This window comes from Patagioenas fasciata, chromosome 1, assembly GCF_037038585.1.
Source record: "Patagioenas fasciata isolate bPatFas1 chromosome 1, bPatFas1.hap1, whole genome shotgun sequence".
Classification (NCBI taxonomy): Eukaryota; Metazoa; Chordata; class Aves; order Columbiformes; family Columbidae; genus Patagioenas; species Patagioenas fasciata.
The window spans coordinates 18,746,292-18,769,304 of record NC_092520.1 but is presented as its reverse complement, the minus strand read 5'-3'; the positions used below and the strand labels follow the sequence as shown (position 1 = coordinate 18,769,304).

The 23,013-nt window shown below is 42.6% G+C and overlaps 1 protein-coding gene across 1 annotated transcript; it reads left to right on the top strand.

Moving 5' to 3' along the window:
• The first annotated feature begins 664 nt into the window (after window positions 1-664).
• Window positions 665-22,053, top strand: SLC35F2 (solute carrier family 35 member F2). The gene is made up of 8 exons (XM_065849493.2): window positions 665-1,185; window positions 7,122-7,297; window positions 7,848-7,975; window positions 13,301-13,460; window positions 15,107-15,263; window positions 16,075-16,127; window positions 16,787-16,941; window positions 20,744-22,053. Exons 1-8 carry the CDS (start codon window positions 680-682, stop codon window positions 20,963-20,965), a joined length of 1,557 nt encoding a protein of 518 aa, XP_065705565.2. The 5' UTR covers window positions 665-679; the 3' UTR covers window positions 20,966-22,053.
• Window positions 22,054-23,013: the final 960 nt, after the last annotated feature.

The following is a 23,013-nucleotide window of genomic DNA, read 5'->3' as shown; positions in this document are numbered from 1 at the left end:
TCATATTGACCTGCAGATTTAATATTACACAATGGCAGAGTCAAAGCGGAGATTTGGGGACCAGCCCTCTCCCATGTAGCCAATACGCAGTGGTTAGTGCCTGGCTCCTGGGAAGTGGCAGTCTGCTCCTCACAGTGTCTTGTGGCAGAGAGGCTGTTGGCACTGCCAGGACAGCCACAAACGTTTGCACCAACAAGGGCAGGAGATTACTCTTGCTGAAGGCACCTCTGGGGTTTGATTCCATCAACTGTACACATACAGAGCATAATGAAAAGTGTGAGGCATTAAAAAAACACCAGGGCATGTAAAATGCCCCAAATTCCCCAGGTTAGTTCAGCTGAGATGTGGGTGAAGAAAAACAGGACGAGGTAAATCCTTGAAAATGGGAGTTGTCAGCAAAAAGGTGGGAGCTGAAGCCCTGGAGAGGAGCTGAAGGCTGTGCACAGAGCTGGGAGAAGGTAAAATTTAAGGGTTTAGAGTAACTTTGACTCATGTAACTGGCAGAAAGGTGAGATCTGAAGTGCCTGCACATGAGGGCAGCCGCAGCCAGGCCGCCACCTGTCCTGGGGGCCGAGGCCCGCGGTGTGGCCGTGGCCGGAGTGGCCCGGCTGGGACAAACACCGCAGCGCCAGGCTAGGCCGGGCAGCCCCGCAGACTGGCTGGGCTGGAGAGTAGGACCATGAACTTGGCGTTGGCTGCTCCTCTGCTCTGCTCTGCTCTCACCTGCACCCGCGGGGGGAGGGAAACCTGCGGGGCCGCAGCAACGAACGCGAGCAGCACTCCGGGGCAGGACCCGGATCCCCGTTCCCGCCGCCCGCCCCAGGCCGAGCCGTGCCCCTCCCGGGGGCGGCCCCTCGGTGGGCACAAAGCTCAGCTCCGCGGCCCGGCACCGCCGCTCCTCCCTCCCGGGCAGCGCCGCCCGCCGCCTCCGCCGGGCCCGCCTTCCTTCCATCCATCCATCCATCTGTCTCTGTCGGCGGGCGCAGGGCCGGGGCTGTGCCGTGGCATGATGCCGCCCGCGGAGCCGCCCGCGGACGAGGCGCCGCCGCCCGCTGCTGCCTCTGCGGCGGCCGCTGCGCCCGGGGTCGAGACCGAGACGCCGCCGGGGGCTGAGGCGCCGCCCGGGGACGCCGCCTCCCGCCTGCGTCGGCTGCTGGCGCAGCTCCGAGCCAGGATCTGCACCTGGTGAGTCCCCGGCCTCCACGTGGAGCCGGGCAGCGCCCGCCGCCCTGCCTCCCCGTCCCCGGGGCCGCGGGGACCGTGTCTTGCGCCGAAGTCGCTCCCCTCGGGCCGCAGGAGAGAGGGAGGGAGGGAGGGATGGAGGAAGGGAGGAAGGAAACCATCTTCGGCGGCGTGGCCGGTAGTGCGGCCAGGACGCGTCGGCTCATCGGTGCCGCCGGGAGGAGCCGCGCGGTGCCGCCCGAACCAGCGCCGCGGGGCGACCCTCGGGGCGTGGGGCCGGTAGAGCTGCCGGGCCCGGGGCAGAGGGGGGACCGGCGGGCAGCGGCCGGGATGCTCTGGCTTCTGCTGCGGGAGCGCGGCGGGGGCAGCGTGCGCACAGCCTGGAGCTGCTGCTGTGAGAGCGTGAGGAGGCACTGCAGCCAAGATAAACCTGGAATTAGCGAGGGATGTGTTTGATTTTCCCAGACTAAGAGTGTAATCTCATATAGGCACACATGCACTTGACTTTTTTTTTTTCTTAGTGATTCTGATTTAAGAATTTTCTATATTTTTTTTTTGTACTCATATCTATTTCCTATTTTTTTTTGTACTTTTATCTGCTCTGAACCCTTTTATCAACATTGTTGTGAAGAACAGGTCATGGAGGGCACAGAAGATAACAGAACAAAGTAGCTGAGATGCGGTGCGGAGTCCAGAATGAACAATATCCCTTTTGCCTCTTTCCTTGAATCAGTTTAGGACAGAGGCCCGTTCAAGTAAATCACTTAAAACGTGAGCGCGGGTTAGGCATGGAAAACTTGGGGAAAAAAACCTGCCAAGTTGTGCAGGAGTCGCATGTGTCGCAAAGCTGGTACTTGTCTATTGCTGCTTTCAGTTAGAGCAGAACCGCAGAACCACCCCGTCTGACTTGCAGCCTCTAAGAGCTTCCATTCCTTCACACCTTCCGTTTCCATCTGGGCGCGGGGCGGGGGGGGGGGGAAATCTGTTTAAAAGGCATTTTTTGGTCTCTAGGTTTGGCTTCTAATAACTATTACGTCAGATATCCTCAACTGATGACTGGGAGGCGCTGGTTCTCCTGCCAGCCTCACAGCCTTATTCCAGATGGTAAAGCCTGCCTTTCTCCTTTGGTTAGGAGATGATTGCTTTTCATTCCTCTGCCTGTCAGGAATGCCCGAAAAGACAAGATAGGAACTTGTTCAGTAACTTTGCCTGTGCTCCACTATTGCCAGAATGTTGCCAGACAGCTCTACTAAGTCTATTGATGCTACGTGAAAGAAAATAAAGAGTTCTCACTGAGTTCTGCAAAGTCTTGTCTGAGATACTTGATTTATTTTTTTTCTTCCCCCCCCGCCTTTGTATTTTCCCAGGTGGCTGGAGGCTCAGCTACTTCTGTTTTCTTAGGGGTCTTTCTGAGTCATAAAAAGATGTAATATGTGTATGCAATAAGCTAGATTTTTTTTTTTTTTTAGTAAAACCAGTAGAAAATGTGCTTCCTGGTTCCCGAAACGAGTATTTATTTTCTGTTTCATACCTTTTACAAATTAAATTCACTTCAATTTCAAAGCAGAACACTGAAACACTAACTTCTGAAAATGTTAGTTCTTAAAAATAGCTTCTTGTTGTCCCAAGCTATCTGCTAATCATGTTGGAACACGGCCTCAGTCTGAACCTGCATTTTCCTGTAACTACTCACATAAAAATGTGAAATTATTCAAATGGAACGTTCTCCCCCCATTCAGGAAGGGTTCACTAGTTAAAGCTGAAGTGCAAGTAAACTGTGTGAAGAGTGTTGCCAGGCTTTGCTCGTTAGTGTTTAACTGGTGGCATAAGTAAATTAATTTTTGTAAAAGCTGTATTTTAATGAAAAAAATAGTATATGGGATTTATTAAACTAATAGACAATAAAGTTAACTGTGGGATTATTGGATTTTCTGTAACATCCTCCAATATAGACTTTGATTGTATTTTAATATCTTGGGGTATTTTTCTTATGCAAAAGAAGGCCAGCCTGACTGTCTCATGGTGTCGAGAGCTGCACATTGTTCAGTGTTAGATTTACACCAATTTGTGGCAAACTTTCATGTTCTAAAAATCCAAAATATTTCTTAGTGTTGCTCATAGCCATAGATATAGCGAGCTAACATATAGTGGCTGAAGGATGAGAAGGAACATTTACTTAATAGCCAATTACCAAGCAAAAAAAATCCTTAACTATAAAACTAAAAGGCTATTTCGGACCACTTACCTTGTATCATCTGAGAGTCCAAAGTGGTTTTGTCCTTACCAATGCATTAAAAAAAAGAGCAGAGAGGATCAAGTTCTGGCACAGAAAAGTTAATAATTAATATACTGCAAAAAAGATGATATATTATTAATAAGAAAATCACAGTCATCGATACCCATGTCAATACTGGAATGAATGGAACCTCATGTATTCGAAACATTTTTCTTACAAGAAATTGTCTTGCAAAATGAAACCAATAGGATTTAAAGTTTGCTCTCAAGTTTTGCAGAGGGTCAAACACTTCTTAAAATTTACTATGGGAATTTAGTGGGCACTGATATAATAATGCTCTTGAGCATTTAATGAGGGTCTTCTTGCTGTGTTCCAACTGCCTTGAGCCCAGTGGGTTGCACTGGGAACATGGCATCACCTTCGCAATTGGAATAAATTAATTTTGACACCTTGGCAAGTGGTGAGAAGGGAAACAGTCGGTGCTTTGTGCTGAGGCTTGTACCTGGTGCTGGGGGAGGTCTGGGCAAGGGGCTGTTCTTTTACATGCAGCTGAGGAAGTTGCCAGAAATATAGTGCTTTGGGATTCACAAAGGACATTTTTGTAGGGCAGTCTTCCACTGTCAGTGAACAGTGTCTTTATGTGGCTTTTTTCATCTTAATGTTGTCACAGAATGACAGAATGTTAGGGATTGGAAGGGACCTCGAAAAGTCATCTAGTCCAATTTTGAATCTGTTCAATGCAGGGAAGAAAAAGAATCCCTGAAATAGAGAAAAATAAAGGGAATGATACAGAATGAAGCTGCTTGCCTCGTCAGATACCTTCGATAACTGCAGAAGTGAACGCTGTAGGGCTGCTGGGACATACATTAACTAAATAGCAACAGTTGCTGGTGCAGTGACCACTAAGCAAACAGTTCTGCAGGTTCTGGACTTGTGTCTCTTCCATACGCAAAAGCCACAAGGAGACAATTCCCAAGGTACTTTGAACTGGAGCCCATAGTTGTTAGAAAAGCTGAGCGTCAGCTTAGCGGTGTTATTCCACTGCAAGGGGTCAACCAGGTCTTTCTTGTTTTTAATGAATGATGATTGAATCTGATCGATCGTTAGCAAATTTGAACAGCAGCAGATTTTCCCTTTTTACCTTCTCGCAGGAACATGGTCACTGCCTGATTTGCCAGTGCATGGAGAGTCCAGGCCTGTGCTATAGAGGGGGTGCTGTGATTTGGGAGAAGCAAAGCTACCTCTTACCTGTCATATCCTGGGGGAAAGTGTTTAAAACCTTGCCCCACATAAGTTCACGTTAAACAAGCCAGATGCTTGTGGGGTAATGTTGCCGGTGCTTCTGCCCATCTCTGTGGCACCACCTGTGTGATGGGTGCAGGGGAGTTTGCATCCAGGAGAGCGGGGCTTCAGCCAGCCAAGGCAGCTGTAACCTCTCCTGGTAATGTATTGATGAGCAAAATTCATTTTGTGGACTACGCAGGCTTCCCAGCTTTGCTCCGATAAAACTGCAGTGGTTTTGCCCTGTGAAGCCTCTGCACAGGTCTGATCCCCACCGCTGCACCCTTGTCCCTGCGGCTGCAAGCGCAGCTTGAGTTCAGTCCAGTAAATCACTGAAGGCTTCGATCTGTGCTTCCTGTGCCGAGAGCAAAGAAGAAACATTTTTGGCTAGTTTGGAGCAAGAAACTCCTCATTTGAATTATAAAAAATATGTATGTGGTTTTTTTTAAGTGCCCCAAACCACATTTTTCTTGTGGTGTTCGCCATGTTATTTCTTCCTTGGAAATTTCAATTGTTCTTCTGTTTTGCATTCCTGCAAAGGAGCCAAAGATTGCAGGGCTGGCAAAGGGTGAGCTGGAGCCTTTTCCCATGTCTACTTGAGTGAAGAGGTAGTCTCATCCTGGAAATTTTAGCTAACCTATGTTACATTCTTCTTAATGACACCTGAATAAATTAATTATTTAGGTGAACATAAAATGACATTTTGGCATCAGTCAGAATGATTTGCCAGAATGTATTACGATATTGCTGATTTGTTCACCAAATCATACAATTGGATATTTGACCAGAATAAAAAGAAATTCAATATAACAGATATGAGGTAGCTTCAAAGGTTCTTTTACCAATTTTAAAAAAAAATTCAAATATATATATATAGATATATAAATACATATACGCATTTTACAGCACTGTTTACGGTTAATACTGTGGTTCAAAGTAGCCATGATAAATTTCTAGCTGAAACATGGTCTCTGTTGCTTAGTCCAATGTTCAAAATTCTAGAAATGAGAACGTTTGTTCTTTCAGGCACCAGAAAGCGTTATTCACATGTGGTCAAATAGGACCTTACAAGATTCACACATGATACACGAATACTTAAAATGTGGATGTCTGCCGTCGCTGGGATGTGCAAGGCAAGCTGTAGCAAAACATGGGGCTTGAATCTCTTGGAAGTGCAGCCTGGTTGGACTTTGCAGAGATTTGCTATCTCATCAAAATGGACTTGGAGAGAAAACATGCCTAGCAGCGTTTTTAAAGTCAGAAGAGCTTTGGTGTCCTGCTGAATTGAAAACAGGATTCATTCAGCTGAATTAGAATCCATGCAAAGATGTTTCCTTCTGAAATGAGGGATCAACTGTGGATTGTAGTTGGCTTTAGCACCCCTGGACACACTTTTCTCGTTGCCTGACAGCTGGATTGCACAGCATAGGTGGGTGAGATGGTATTTGCTACCTTAAAGACATTTTGTAATAGGTGAAGAATTACTACTAAAGGAGTATGTCGTCCCCCCCCCAAGCTGTGGGTTGGACTTAAAAGCAGTAGTAAACATTAACGTGATCTTTGGCCAAAATGTGCTCTTAACTCCATTCTCTATTACATATTACAGCAGGGTGTGATGGAATACAGCAGAAAAAAATCCACAAGAAATATTCATTATAACAATTCTTACTACAAGAAAGATTTTTTGTTAGTTTGTCTTGTTTTTGTTGTTGTTTTTTTTTTTTTTTGCAGTGAGAACAATAAATCACTGGAACAACCTCCCTAGGGATGTGGTGGAGTCCCCATCACTGGAGGTTTTCAGAATGTGACTGGACAGGATGCTGGATAATCTCATCCAGACTCTCTTTCCCATGAAAGGTTGGACCAGATGATCTTTCAAGATCCTGACCTGGGCTGGTTTATGATTCTATGGTCAATGCTTTTGTATTTCCTTAGTACAGCCCAGTTTAGGGACTCAGCTCACTTTCAAAGACTCGGGTCTCGGAAGACCCTGAAGGCAGTCAGTCTTGCCTTAGCTCCCTGTTGCAGATTTCAGTTGACCCAGGCCAGAACAGGACTCAGTAGAGGATGAAGGATTTAACTCAGCCCATTTATATCAAAATCCTTGATGAGACTAAATCCTGCTATTGGTTTGAGGCTGCCCAGGTGAGCTGCTTGAAGATCCTTGCAAATTATTGCAGCCTCCATCACAAGTGGTTTGAATGGGCCTCACTTTATTATATGGCTGTCGTGAGGTCAGACTAGATCTTCTGTGCAGATGAAACCCTGCTTACTGGTAAGTCAGAACAACATTGACACTTTTTTATTTTTGTATTCCCTATCAATCTAAAATATGGCTTTTTCTGTGTACAATTAGCGAATATATATTTTTTAAAATGGATGTTTAATTCTAAGCTTACTATGTTGTCTTTTATATTCACAGGAATATTTGGAAAACAGTATTTATGAGCCAGATGCTATCCTTGTTTATCTGTGGGACTGCTGTTACAAGCCAGTACTTAGCAGAAAAATACCACACGAATACTCCAATGCTTCAAAGTTTTATCAACTATTCTTTGATTCTTCTAGTTTATACAACAGCGCTGGTATTTAGGACTGGTATGTGAAATACGGGATGGGAGATTCTCATTCGTAGTGTTTTTTTTTCCTCTTCCTTTCAGATTTTGAAACTAAAGAATTTAATACTTGTCCTAGTTTTTTTGAAGTTCTTGCTGAAATTCCTGTCTTGTAACAACACATGGAAATTAGTTTCACAGGTTAAATGTGCATTTAATTGGATTTCATTTCATATGTGTTTTAAACTGTGTGCTTTTTGTTTTCAAGTCCTATGTTACATTAGAGAAAAACAGCTTTGTTGTAACAAGCTTCTTTGCTAGAGGCTATTTAATATTCCTCCTATTCTTATTAATTTACTCTTTAAACAACTCTAGCCTTGTTGGTTTTTTTTCCTCATGTGGAAGAATTTCTGTGCTTTTCACTATCTGTGTTGTCTCCTCCCAGACTGCATTTTGCTGTTATTGTATCTTTCTTAAGCAGGGGCAACCAAAGTCAAACATCTCAGTATTACTTATGCTTCCAAAAAGTAAGATTCCTGTGCAACATTTGGTTGGAAATAAATACCTATTCATTGCTGCTTTTTTCTAAACAGGCCATGACAGTATTTGGCAAATTTTAAAACTGAGGTGGTGGAAGTATATTTTGTTGGGACTGGTTGATGTTGAAGCCAATTACATGATTGTAAAGGCCTACCAATACACGAGCATCACAAGTGTGCAGGTAAGGATCAATCTCTCTTTTTGAACTGTTGCTTTTATTACAGTTTTGGACTGGTTTCTGAAATGCATTTCATAGGACAGACAGAGAAGCTATTTAAGCCTGAAAAAGCTTTCCAATATCTATTTTCTCTCTGCAGTACAGAGAAGAGCATCCTGCATCATGAATAACATTTCCAGGAAGTAGAGAAAATTGGCTGGTATTACCCGGTGCCAGCTCTTGAGTTGAACTCTAATTATTTTGATAGAAAGCACTTCTAAGAGTTTGCTGAGAGCCACTCATGTTTTTCTTCTGACACAAAATAAAGATTTAGGACAGGATAACACTCACTCAGCTCAGGTTATTGCTGATGAGAACCACATAGATCTCTTGCCTAGTCCCAGAAGCTGAGGGTTAAGTTTTGTGAGACGTGACCCCACACATGAGGACACACTGATGATTAGCTGGTGTTGCTGATTACACAGTGAGGGGTCATGCCTGTAGCTTTTGGATGTGGCACTGCAGTTCAGGCCCTTCTCTGGCAGAGGTGGAAGGGAGGTCAGCATGCCAGGCTTCTGCAGTGACCGTGAACACCCTCTGCAATGCCAGTGCCTGGTGCTGCATCGCTGCACTGCCGTAAATCTTGTGTTCTGAAATAGTTCTATGAGCAGGAGGGCTAAAGCTGTGGTTTCTTTGTCACCCTGTACAGACAGAAGCTGCTGGAAACGTTCCTGCCTCTGACTGCACGCTCCTGAGCTTGCACAGCCAAATCCCTTGAGCAAACTGGCTCAGGGCACTGGGCAAAGTCAGAGTAAACCCTGTGTTTTGCTGGCCTGTTGGCAAGCTGTGTCAGGCCCAAGTTAGCTCACCGTGTAGTTCCACAGGTGCTGCTGGAACAAGGGAGGGGATGGCGCAGAAGGAAGGAGGGAGCGTGTCCGGGGCCGTGCCAGCCCACACCTGCTCCTACCCATGGTGGATCCGCAGCTGGGATCGTGGCCCTGCTTACCTGAGTAAAAATATAACGTATCATACAGAACTGGCTGTTAGTTGGAACGGAGTGCCTGGGTGTCAGTGTTTTATAGAGTCAAAGTAACAAGGGTTAATATTTAAAAGAATTACTTGTAAAGCAATAAGCTCTTGTTGTCTAGGCTAGCTTTTGGAGAACTGTGGTAACTTTTCCTTGCACTATTTAAAGACCAGTAACAAGTGCCTGATGGATTATTGTCACATTTCCACTTCATACTTATGTGTTACGACTTATTAGGCCTTTAATTTCCTTACAAATAACGCCTAAGAAATCAAAGCTTTAAGAGTGACATGTTTCAGTCTTAAGATCAAGTTAAGCTGATAATCAAGACACTGTTTGATCATACACTTTACAGCTGAAAATGCCAGGACTTTGATCCAAGTTCTCAGAAGTAGTAAAGCTATTCCCAGGATTTACTTCATCTATTCTTTCTTAATTTCCTTTGTAGAAGTTAAGAAAGAATAGAATACAGTAGGTTGTCCTGGCCGATTGCCAAGCTTGAGCATTTGCTGAGCCTTCATCCAGTGTGGTAACTTCAGACAAGCTTCTTCCAGTGTCAGTTCAGTAGTTGTGAATTTGTTGTAACTGCCTGTTGCAATAAGATTTCTTGCACATGCTCTGAAGTCACCCATTTCTCACCGCTGCCAGAAAGGACAAAACAAGCCTGTGATTTACTCTGGTACAAGGCATTTGCTCTCAGCCAGCAGCAAGCAGTTCTGCAGCGACATCAGACCTTGTGGTTCAGAGCACCCAACCCAATGGTCTGTTTGCAGTTGTGACTGTGAGAGGATGCCCAGGGAGCATAACAACAACGCAGGAGCATATGGCACCTCCCTGAATACAGGACAATGGCTTAAAATGCAGGTTGCTGGAACTTCAGTTCAGCCCTATGAAACTTATCTTCAAAGATGAGTTTTCTCAGCTCAGCAAGGAACTTCCAGGTATTTTCTCACACATGCACACAAAAGCAAAGCTGATTTTCCTTTAGTTATCAAATACTAGCATGGCAGGGAAGAGCTTGGGAGATTTTTATAGAGATAACATTGGGATGGCAGCTCTCATTTCTCCGTAAATAAAGAAAAAGATTTTGGTCCGCAACAAAATTCTTTCTGTTTGGCTGTCGCTGAGGCAATGCCAGGGACACCTCTTGCTACCAGCATGTTTCTCTCTGTGACCACATATTTCATAGCCAAAACAAGCAGCATAGCTGTGGTTTCATCTTGTCGACATGTTTTCAGGCACAATTAGCATTTGCTCCATGGTTAGTTTGGGTGCAGGCATTTTATAGGCAGCTATTGACAGAACATCAGCTGATGGAAGGGTGTTAACCTCAGCAGGAGAAAATGCAGGATGAGCCCCCAGGGGCTACCTGAAGTTGCTGTGCGGGGAAGCGAGCAGAAGAGCTGTTGAGCTTTCCTGCTCCCAAAGCTGTCTGGAGCTGGCAATTATAAGCAGACCATTGACCTCCAACACTCTATGGTAATTTATTAACCATGTATTAAAACGTCTTTTAATAATTTACTCACCTTACCTTTAAAACCTTCTATAAACAGTGGGGCCAAAACCGGGCTTGAGTCAAAACATCTGTAAATCAAATCACCAGGTTAGCTGTTTTTTCCCTTGTAAAAATACAGGCTAGAATTAAATAAGATGAGAGTTTGCTGATGCTCTACTGACAACAGTAATCAGTACCACAATACTGCTGTAAATATCATAAAACCTGAATAAAGAAGCTTTATTCTTTTAAATGGTTCCATTGGCACAGTTCATTGTGATGCTATGTACCTCTTTGATCCTGGTCATATACAGATGACAGCATTTTCCACCAAAGGGCTCTGTAACTTAGTAGATGAGAGGAAGGCAAGATCCCATAGTTGGAAATCGGATTTCTTCTGTCTGTAATTGAGGGCAGTTGTCCCATGGAACAAATTACCAGGGTGTGTTCTTCATAATTTGGTGTTGTGCATCCTGGCTGCAAGTCCTCTAACCAGGCCGATGCTGCTCTGCAGTATGTTACTGGTCTGGATGCAGCAATTCCCCATCCGACGTTACAGAAAGAGCTTCTGGCCCATTATCTACTACTCCCTTACATCCTAATTAAGTTTGGTTTGTTTGTTTGGTTTTTTTTTTTAGAGGGATTTTGTTCTACTCTTTCTATTGGAGTTGAAAAACTGCTTGGAGGTTGGAAAGCTATGTGGTAACATCTCAATTAACAGGGGGGTGAAAGCTTACATATTAACAGAAGAGGTGTCTGCTGCTAGGGGAATGAAAATGTTGCTTTTAAATATTTGTAAAATTTCTTAGTTTCCATGATTGTAACTTCACACCAGAGAGATCAAACACAGTTCCATACTCAGGACAGAACTGATTCAGACCAAAGGTGGAAAAACAGTTTTGAGAACTAAATTGCATGTTTTGCAGAAACAGATAACTGATGCTTGTTTAATGCTAATCAAAAGAGTCAAATCTGGAGGAAACATTAGAAAGTTGTGGGTGTGTTTGTTTTGGATTTTTTGTTTTGTTTTTTTTTAGTCTAGGCAAAAGGCACGATAGAGAAAAAGGCCTGTGACTAGGTAGAAACTCACAGCATGATACTTTTTTGTATTGAAATACGTGGTATCACACATTAGGATTTGTGTGGCTCTAATGTCTCCTAACACAGCCTAGTCGAGTGCTTTTGCACAGACTTCTCAAACTGGACAAGCTGGAGGCAGTCCAAGGAATGAAGATGAATAGGTGGAAGGATTAGAATATAATCTGTACTAACTCTCCATAATGCTGTGCTGTTAAGACTTTAATATGTGTAATTATGAACAAGTATTATAAAATGAAACTTTCCATGAAAGTCTTAGGAGTTTGCTTAAAACCCTCAGGGACAATGGCTGAACTTGGAGAAGCCAGCACAGAAGATGACTGTGTTATTAGGCAGGCAGAAATTGGCAATGAACATTAAGGACTAAGGGCTCATCTTGATTGTAATGATTATGTTCCAGTCCTGTTGACCTGGACCTAATATTTTGTAGTGACTGCAAAAGACTGGGTTTTAAGGGTAATTTGTGAGCAGCCTTTGAAAGGCTGACTATATGCTCTGCTATAGACTGTTCCCTTATATAGTTTAATGGCACTCTAATGAGGCAGGACAGAAAATCCACCTTTTTTTTAACCTACAGACAAATTCAGAAACAAAGTGTATTTTATTGAATTAAATATTAAACCAGTTATCATTAGCTCAATGTTTTTGGTGTTATTTGGTTATTCTAGAACATTATGCCCATCTTATGCTGCAGCCTATCTTACTGTATTAAGTACACAGCAAATTCTTTATATGTTCTGTAATAAAGGATGAACAGGTGGAACATGGGTGGCTCTAACACCAAGGCAGAGACATGTAGGATTTTAGGAAGACACAGAGAGGAGATAGTGAAGAAGGGAAAGCGCAGCTGGTGTCACTGCTTGTTATGGAGTGCAGACATCCTTGAACCTTAGCTATTAAGTCTGCTTGGGGCAGTGTCTGCAAACTCATCCAAAGTGCTTCGAAGCTCCAGCTGCCTTGTGTGTCTCTGCTTCTGGGGCATGGGTGAGTTACAGTGGATGACCTGCTTCTGAGTAATGGAAGGTCAGCTCTAACAGAGTAAAGGAAATGCATAGATGGCTTACATATGCGTTTGTGGAAACCCGGAAGATTGGGAAGGTAACTTTAGGAAGGTTGTTCTTTCTTTCCTCTCTTCTTTCTATGAATTTTGCACATGGCTTCCAGCACGTGTAGCTTTTTGGGGAAAATAAAACCAAAATTGCAGGGTCAGATTCTTGCCCTGTTCCCTTCAATATAAAATCAAATGACTCGTATCCTGTAGTAGTTTCAGATTTTTACTTTAGGTACATGGAGCCCTAAATTCTAGGTACAGATTTAAGGCGGAGTGGAAGGACGAGCTAGACAAAACCTGCCGGGGAGAGAAGGAAATTTGGTGAACTGCCTCCTTGTGATGTCACAGGGAGCAATGCAATTTCAAAGCAGCATCCTAGCATTAATTTGTGAAGCTGCAAAGATTGATAAGGTCCGTAATTAGACGAGTTTTTAGATCAGTGCCTTCCTGCCAGGAGAGAACAGACCCCTTGCCCCAGCTCCTCCTTCAGTTGCAAAATGCTTTTCGTGGTAAGATGTGGGTCTGACCCCTCTTTTAAACAAATCCACTGGGGTTGCTTTGTGGCTTTCATTAACATCTGATGCTGGTGGAAAATAAAATCCTGTACATTTGCTTTCAGGAGAGTGCAATGCAGATTTGGGGTGGGTTTCTAATCAAACCATTTCTCTGTACACACAGCTGCTGGACTGTTGCGGGATTCCTGTGCTGATGGCTTTGTCGTGGTTCATTCTCCATGCAAGATACAAACTGATCCATTTTCTTGCGGTTGGCGTCTGTGTGGTGGGTGTAGCAACAATGGTGATTGCAGATAGTTTTGCAGAGAGGCCGGACAGCAATGGTAAGGAGTCCTTTATCGCGGTGGGGAAGAGTGGAGAGGCGGCTCCCGTGGTGGGATGATCTGTAAAGGAGAAAGGAGCAAATGCAGGGGCAGTGGATATAGTTTTATTTTAAAAGAGAAGAGGAGAAGACACACTGCTATCTGTTTCTTGTCCAAGAAGATAGTGGAGATGCTGATTTTATAGGGAGCTCTGGAATTTCTTTGCTTGTAAGTTTGGATTATTTCTTCCACCTTAAAAGAGAAACACTTGTGTTAAGCTTAAATTTTGCTGTTGTCCATCAGACCTGATGAAGGACCTCATTCTTGAAAGCTTGTTCGCTTTTACTAATTATGTGAGATGGTCTAATAAAAGATGTGGCCTCTCCCTGCAAACCTTGTCTTGCTACACTGGATCCGCCTGCTGGCAGCCAGACTTCTCTGGTGGGCAGTTTTCTATGAGCACAGACAGCAAAGGAGAAGTTACTGAAGAGCAGGCTGACTTCTCCAGGTTATCCATGGCAGACCCAGCAGAAATGGCCTAGGTGTCCCCAAGGCCCACAGGCCACAGCCTGGAGAGCTGGGGCTTATGGCGGGGGAGCGAGAGGAGCCCTGGGCAGATCCGGGATTCTTGGGGACTGGGAGGGAGGCTGGGCTCTGGGGACCGGCGAGGCCAGGTCTCCTCTCTGACAGATGCCTAAATCAATCCATATCATAGTGGCCTTGTTTTGAATAAGAATTTTGAATTTCCAGAGCCAGTGGGTATGAGGCAAGGCACATTTCAGGGGAAGAGGAATTGGGGCATTGTCTTCGTCAGGCAGCGCAGAGATAAGCCTGTTTGGCATTATTTTACGGCCTTACTGTAGGTAAGACATCAAGACACACTGAGGTTTAGCTTTAATGCTATGTTGTATGCACACCTCAGTCCTGAGGGAAAAAAACTTTCTTTCCCTGAGACATTAAGGCAGTTGTACTTTATTTGCTGACTTGGGTGTCCTTACTACTGCTTACCCTCATATTTCAGACATGTTTTCTTAGTGATTGCCAAGTGGCTTAGGGAAGGAAATTTTAAATCAATTCAAGGATGTAAACAGCTGTGATCCTCTTGCTGTTTAGCTGATGCATAATGACACTTATTTGATGAGTGATTTTATCACAGGGAGTCCCATTTGCACAGTATAAACAAATCACAGCAGGACATGATACCATCCCTCTGCAGTGCCCACTTCAGACCTGTCATAAACCTGAAGCTGAGCCCATGTCCTGCTGAAATCAATAAACTGGCTTTAGCAAGACTTAAATCAGGCTGTACTGAAAAAGTGGGGGCAATATTCAGAAAGGCAAGAGAGCATCTCTGACTGGGAATTTTCTTTAGTTCCTACAGTGCCTAAAGTCAACAGGAGTTGGACCAGACTATACAGCACCGTCTTGGTCAGGATGAGATTTAAATGGCGGGTTTAGCTCATTTGAGACTGCACAGGGTGAGGTGAGCAGGTAGCAGAGTCCCTGTGCAGACACCGAACCGCTCATCTGCACACACAGCAGATCTTTCCTTTCCCCTTCTCTGCGAGGAAGATAAAGATGTTAGCAATAAATTTGCTTGTCTTTTTAAGGAAAGTTACAAAGTGTTTGTAGCATTATCCTTATTGTGGATTAATATTTCTGTACAGGTAGTGACGCGGTGCTTGGAGATGTCTTAGTACTTCTTGCTGCTTCTTTTTATGCCATTTCTAATGTGAGTGAGGAATACATTGTGAAAAATGTGAGCAGAGTGGAGTTTCTAGGAATGTTGGGCTTGTTTGGGACTATTATCAGCGGTCTACAGCTGTAAGGATCTAATATTTATTTTAAAACTAATTAAGAATATTCTACAGATGATTGCTTGTCTACCATTGAAATGATGTTGTTGTTGTTAAATAAATTCTTTGTTACTTCTGCATTTGGCCTGTGTGGGAGTCCTTCCACCTGAATTTTATTTTTGTTGCTGATCAGCATCCATTTTATATCCTTTTTATTTGCACTGCTCTTCTTACGGAAATTCTAAAGCTGAAACCCTGCAATTGAATTCATGTGATATTTGGCTGTGATTTTGATTTTGTTGATCTTCCTGAGGACACTCAGTATGCTGAGGACTGTTCACAAGAATGTATTTCTTAATGGATTTTCTCTGTGGAAAAGTTTAGGAGATGATTGTTAGCAGGAGGTCCTTCCTATTAAAACTTCGGTTTAAAATGATGCCATGTATACTCCTACAAATAACCACATTAGAGTACCAGACTACATGCACTTGAGTCTATCTAGTGAATTTTATGTTCCTCTTTTCTCACAGTTATAATTAATAATTTCCTCAAATGGTATATCAAATAAAACTGAATCTCTGAAGGATGAAAAAGCCTGTGAAGAAGGCATAAGAATTAAATAAAAGTGCTCTTGACTTTCAGGCACTTTAATTTTAAAGTCTTTTTCCATGCTTGGTAGATGTTGGAGTCAGTGTCATTTAATAAAATTTCAAACAAAAAAAATAAGGGGTTATTAATCAAAATGTTTCTTATATATGCTGGTAATTAAATTATCTATCTGAATACACTGTGCTTTTTAAAAATCTTTTTACTATGTCATATATTTTCTCTAATTCTAGAGCCATTGTGGAACATAAGGAGATAGCGAGAATTCAATGGAACTGGAAAATCGGTATGTGTTTGGCAAAATGATGTGCATTTTCACAGAGCACTGGAAAGTGATGATAATTTACACTTCAAATGCTGAGGTTTTCATTTTCTTTCTCTGAATATTAGGCAGCATTCATATTATATTGTCACAAACTTATTTTCTTCAAACTTTTCATCTCAGCAAAGGGATAAGGTTTGCAGGATTGAACATGAAAACTGTTTTACATATAATGTGAAATAATTTTTCAAAATAAGTTGAAATAAGTAAAAATTAAACCTGTTTAATCACAGATGTGTTTGGTGTTGGAACATCAGACGAACGTTTTTCTGTTGTCCTTCCTAAATGAAATACTGGGGAAATGTATTTTGTGACACATTTTGACCTTAATAGAACTGTTCATCATTAAGAAATGTGACTCTGAATTCCTTCAGTCAGCTTTTATGTTAACTACGAAAGAACAAGAACTTTCTTCTATAGATACAGTAATTTTTGCTATAGGAGGTAGTCCTGGAAAGGAAGTATTTCTGCCATGTTTTTTCTTAAATTTACGTTCCTATATCTTTTAGGAGACCTTATCCTAAAAGATAAAAATGCATAATTTTAAAGCATCTGAAGAATAACAGTGTTCTTTAAAAATGCTATTCCATGCCTTAGGAGTAAATTGTCATCTTGTTTTACAGCATTACTGTTCACAGCCTTTTCCCTGTGTATGTTTGGGCTGTACAGCCTCATGCCAGTGGTGATTAAATTTACCAGCGCAACCTCAGTCAACCTGGGGGTTCTGACTGCAGATCTCTACAGTCTGTTCTTTGGGCTTTTCCTCTTTTCCTATTCGGTAAGTATCTCCGTTCTTTCACTATAATTTAAGCTTTTACTCCAAAATTGTAGATAAAGAATAACATTCTTAAAAGCCCTTCATCAATCATTTGCATTTGTACATTTCTACAGCTTGTATTGCCAATTGTTGGCAAATATCCATCAGGAGGAGTCATGCTTAGTGATATACATAACATTGCGTTAGGTGGACAGTGATTTTCAAACAATTTCAGACTTCATGGAGTATGTTAGAGTTGAGAGATAGTAACTGATGTCCTGAGATGTTCAAGTGGTAGAGTTGTTGCTGTGAGCCCTGCGTGGAGCTGTATCCTACATTTAGTTCATCTCCAAGTGCCCAAAGAGAGGGTTTCTGAACCTCTCTGTAAGGAAAGGCATTTTGGTGTCTGAATGAGGACCAGCTTGGCTTAATTTCTAGAAATCACTGTATTCTTTTAGAAATTTAATCTCTTCATTATCAACATCTTGGGAGAAGAATCAAGCTTTCTTGGTTCTACTGCTGAGGAGAGACTAAAGGAAATGAAAAAAAAGACATATAAATATATTATTCTTTATGCCTTCCTAAAAGGCAGTTACTTTTATTGCTCTGTAAAATACGTTTGGTAGTGTCTATTCAAGCTAAATGACAGCGCTAAAAAGATTTCATCCCACTGTACACTTTTCATCCAGAATCATTTGAGGGAACCGAACTCGTTACTGCAATTGGAGTAATGGAGTCAGTTGCTCAGTGACTGAAAGGGCTTAGTGAGGGGCTTGTGAACTTTGCTTAAGAACTTAATTTGTATTATTCCATGTGGTTGCTTTCTCTTCAGCATTATGGAGAGCCAGAAGCTTTTAGGTCGGATTTGTTCCTGAAAATGAAGGCAAATTTATTTTACAGCACGGAGGTCTGGTAATGGCAGGATCTGACTACGGCTACATTTTCCTTTTCAAGAGTCTCTTAGCTCAGCTTTCTTCCCTATTCTGAGTTCCAAAATTTATTCCAAGCTGCAAAGCATCCATTAAAAATGAATGTAGGAAGCAATCCACATTTACATTCTAACAATTAAAAAACTCCTTTTAAGTCACTTCCAAACATGCGTTTTGGCACCCAGATAGCTTAACTCAAGAAGTCATTATAAATTTATATTCATAATAGTAAAGAGGAAGAAGTAAGCAAGAGCTTTGGAAGGGATATAATAAGCTTTCATTCTTCAGGATTTTTAGCTTATTTTGGGGAGAGGTTTTTCAGGGAGGAGATCATCCCATAATTAACTGTGAGGTATACTGGTAGCCAAAAGGAAAAATTAATTAGAGAAGACTTTGGGGTTGTATTATGAGAAAATTTCAGATATTTCCTGAAGTAGGAACTTGTATCTGTGGTTAGAAACAATGAAATAGCAAAAAGAGGAGCAGTAATAACGGAGCATCCTTAGTAATCAGGTGATCTGAGATAGGTTAGGAACCGAGAATGGAGAGAGCCTGATTTTGACAGTTTTTATCGTAATACTTAGTAGTAGAAGATCTTATTGCCAAGTTATCCATATAGTTTCTTTACCTGTGGGGCTAAGAAAGCTGGCAGGACATTTCCTGCGTTAAAAAGCACGCTGGACACTGGAATCTATGGACAATAACGCAAGGAATCACTCTGTGTTCACCATTACCAGAAGGTATTTTGCAGCACGCTGCTGAAGGCTTGTGGGGGTTCAGAGCGGACTGAGCCCCAGGGAGCTCTGAGGTGCTGTTCTGAGACTGGAGCAGCACAGACACAGTGGCTGCCGCAGGGACCGACTGCAGGAGTCCATGGAGCTTTGGCTCAAGCACAGTGTTTCGCTAGTGCATCAGCCTTTCAGCCTCAGTCCAGTCTGTTTAAGGTGTTGTGTGAATTTTGCATATGTCTTGATAAGCCCTTTTAAAAAATCTTACTCCATAATGAATCTTTGCTGTGCTTGTTCCTAATGAGCTGATTGTATCCAGATACCTGTGATCCCTCAAGAGATGCTGAAAAAATCTCCAAATGTTTTTGTTCTGTAAAATCTTATGGAAGGGAGTCTACTGCAAATACAGACACTAGGTGGAGTTACAGTCCTCTGGTAACATTTCAAGTTGTCTTTAGGCTTGATAGTGAGTATGAGGATATAAGCTACACATGTATGACTTAAAATCAGAGTCTAAAGCCATGAATGGCAGAAATATTTGAATTAAAAAACAATACCAAAACCAAATCCAAATCCAGAAAAAGACCACTGACCTCTCCCCCCTCAAAAAAAAAGAAAAGTAAAAAGTAGGAGTTAAGGTCTGTTGGAGCAGCAAGGTTCACCAGTGACAATAGCTGCAAACACACAGGCAGACCTTGATCAAAGCTACTCTGGAAGGGCTGTGGCACCCTGGCTTAGTGACTGTATCCACTCACGGAGGAATTAATTCTGAGCAGGATCAGAGTCACCTACTGTTTTGTACACGCTGGGGGTTACAGTGACCACCCCGTCTCGCCGACCCAGTGCATGTCCTTTTGTAGCAGTGCACATTCACTCATGGCCTCAGGTTGCACGCTGGAGAAACTGTGCAGGTGCCTTGATGCAGACCAGGCTCTGCCCATCTGAGGGGAACGGGTCAGTCAGGGGTAGGACCATGAACGCTGCTGCCTTCATCAGCACATCTTCAGAGCTTGGTGCTTCCTTCTGCACAGAGTGAAAGCTTGAGTCCAAACTCTTCCAAGCAACCAGCCAGCAAGGTGAGGAGAGGGGCTGTGTATCACAGGGACAGTGTGGTTCAGTCTGCTTTTCCTTTTGCATGGTGTAGTCTAAGGGTTTCTGAGCCAAGTGACTACTAAATAGGAATTTCAATGCCTTAACTGCAGGTGACTTGGTCTTTTTTGGGTCAGAGTCCACTGTCAAGGTCCTACCATTCATTTCATCTAGCTCTGCTGCTTGATAAACTAGAACACATTTTTCAAGCAGAGAGCCAAGGAGGTTATGGAATATCGACAGTGGGATGTAGGATGTACTGTTTAATCAGTGTGGTTTGGCAGAGGCAATAGGGAGGATTTTAACAAATCTGCTGAAGAAGTGTTCCTGGCCATGGATGACTTGAACACTTTGTATTATTGAGTCTGATGTTACGAAGTAAGCATTTATTTTTCTGCCAAGGTGGATGGATCTCAGCAATTGTTGGACTTCCAACAGGCAAGTGAATGGTAGTGAATCAAATGCCTTCTGTATCGTGGCATTTCATACTCTTACCTCACGCCACTCTATTGGAGCACAAATGCCAATCTTGTAAAAGGAGCCCCAGGCTCACTCTCTTAGAGGACTTGCTGGGTGTAGAGAGCAAACTGGTTCTGGTCCAGTAATAACATTTATCTAGCCTTGGAGATGGTTGAGAGGGTTGTGCAGAGCACCATCTGCTGTGATGACTTGCAGTAGGACGGAGATTCATCTCTTGCCAGGACCATATCTGGCTGTGCTGAAACAAAGTTCTCTTAGGGGTACAGTGTTTCAGCATTCACGTGTGTAAACAACTGTCCTTCAGTATCACCATATTTACAGCCATTTGTTCTCTCTGTTAAGATTCTTGTATGGACATCTAAGGAAACTCCTCGTTCAACAGTATTGAGGATGAGAAGCAGAGAAAACCAGCCAGCAGCTTAAGTCTCAGTGAATAGAGCTGTTGAATTTTGATTTTCAGACCTGAATACAGGCTATGTTGATAATCCTCATTAAAATATCTTTAAAAGGAAGGGTAGCTTTTGCATTCTTAAAACAAGGCAGTTTTTATATGTTTTTACATCAGACAAGACTTAATCTGTTTCTTTCCTTTGCCAGTTTTCAAGTCTTTATATCGTGTCCTTCCTCATCATCATGGTGGGCTTCATCATGTATTGCTCCACTCCAACGGAGACTGCAGAACCCACTGCTGTGCCAGAGCCCAGCAGCAGCACTGGCTTGGACAACGCTGCACTAAAACTCGAGGAGAATGACGGTGAAACTCCAACTGTAACCATACAGATCCCAAGAGGAGAAACTGAGGTGGTCAGCACTAATTAAAAAAATGGCAGCATTTCAAAATAGACCTTTTTTTAAATTATTTTTTACTGCCAAATTTCTTTCAAATATTAATCTGGAGAATTGTTCTGCTCCCAAGGTATATGTCATGCTGTGCTGGTTTTAATGCACTGGATGGACTTTTAACTGTATTGATTTACCCTTGCAGAAAATCTGGCCCTTAGAAGAATAGAGAGTAGGATTTATGTGTAGTCTCTGGGAAGTGAGAGACTGTTATTTTTAAATGCATTAATTAACAGCAAATGCTTGGGGGAAAGAACGAAGTCAAAGCAAGCTCTCAGGTCACTTAACTGGAGCAAATACATTTTATATTGCTTAGGGACCTAAATCTGCAAGGTGCTATCTGGGGGCTTCATGATCCCCACGCCTCAGTGCCGTGTAACCTCATGTAACATCTTGCAAAAGCCACACGGCTTCTCACAGGATCCAGTTCTACAAGCTGCATTGCAAACATGCACCTTCCACGCGCTGATGGACTTCATTCCTCTGCTGGAGGATTTGGTTCTTGCATTCCACCCAAATGTTCATCTCTTTGTATTGCTGCACGCCTTCTTGCAGCTGGGGATGCTGCAAGTGTGTTATTTTGAATTTTGCTGATAAGGGAAGTTTGAATATGTGTTTATGTAATCCCTTCTTTTTCTTTCTCAGTGCCCTGTTGTTTGGTGCATTCCCACTAGGTGGAGGAGACAAAGTCAGGCCCTTGCTCGGTTCAGTAAGAACTGGCTGGGTTTTTTTTTTCTGGATGAGACAGCAGAAGGGTTTGATCTGAAGTTCACTTCTCAGTGAATTTCTCTCTGAAATGGGACACATTTCTGCAGAAGGGTGTGTCATTTCCTAATAGAAATATCCTAGTCAATCCTCATTGCAACAGTTATGACACAATCTCCAAACAGTTAAGTACTTTCAGTAGATTGACTGTTCTCCTCCCCCTGTTCATATTTACAGTAAAGGATTAAAAAATACGATGCTGCCGTTTTAACATTAGTAAAACCATAGTGATATTTTATTTTTTGTACAAGCCTTTGTAGCTCGGGTGTATGAAGTAACAAATAAAGTTTTCAGCAGCTGAAGAGTTGGCTCTTGATTTGTTTATTTTTTAAGCTAGAATTTATTCATTGCTCAAAATTACATTAATTGATTTTACTGACCAAATGATTATTTTAATGGCTGAGCTTTACCATAAGGAGTAAACAGAACATTTTCTGAAGAAACTGGTGACCAAACAACACAGACTTACTTTGTGTACTTCTGGTGTAGTTTATTCGAGCAAAATGATTCAGCAAAAATCTTACCTGATTTTATTTAGCAACAGCAAAACAAATGTTCACCAGACACTAAGGCAGAGAACATCGACTTTTCAATGAGTAGTTCATGCACAGAAGAGTGAAGAGATTCTGATGTTTTAGGAAAAAGCGTTTGGGTCCATTTATCTTTTGCTTACCACTTGATTTCATTTCAGGTCATGGATTAAGACAACTGGTGCATATATAGGTGTCTATACACTTAAAGCTGAACAAGCAGCTGGAGACAGGGTAGGGGAGTCTGATGGTAGTAGATGCCTATGAGAAACCATCTGGTTATAGTTCCCCATACCTAATTTTAGATGCCTACAACCTGGATCTAAGTTCTATTCACTGCAGGATGAACTACCCCTGATGGGGGGGTCCTGTAGAACCCAAACCATTCTATGATGCTATGATTCTGTTTGTGCAGGACGGGATTCAGTTCCTAAATGTAGCTAGTTATGTATTTTGTGGAAAAAGTTGCTAGAACCTGTCTCAAATGCCTCTCCATTGGGCATGATTCAGTTGCCTCAGTGTCAAATGAGACAGCCCATGGGGTCTATAGCATCTCTAGGGACTGGCAGACAGGACCCAGGATCTAGAGGAGACAGACCTGTGATCTGCAACAGCATGTGGAGGCTGGGTGGGATGTCCTGTGATCTCTGAAAAGGCACTACAGTGCTTCCCTGATGACCACACAGGGCCATAGGTGCTTATTTTAGGTGCTTAACCTCTAGACAGCTAAAA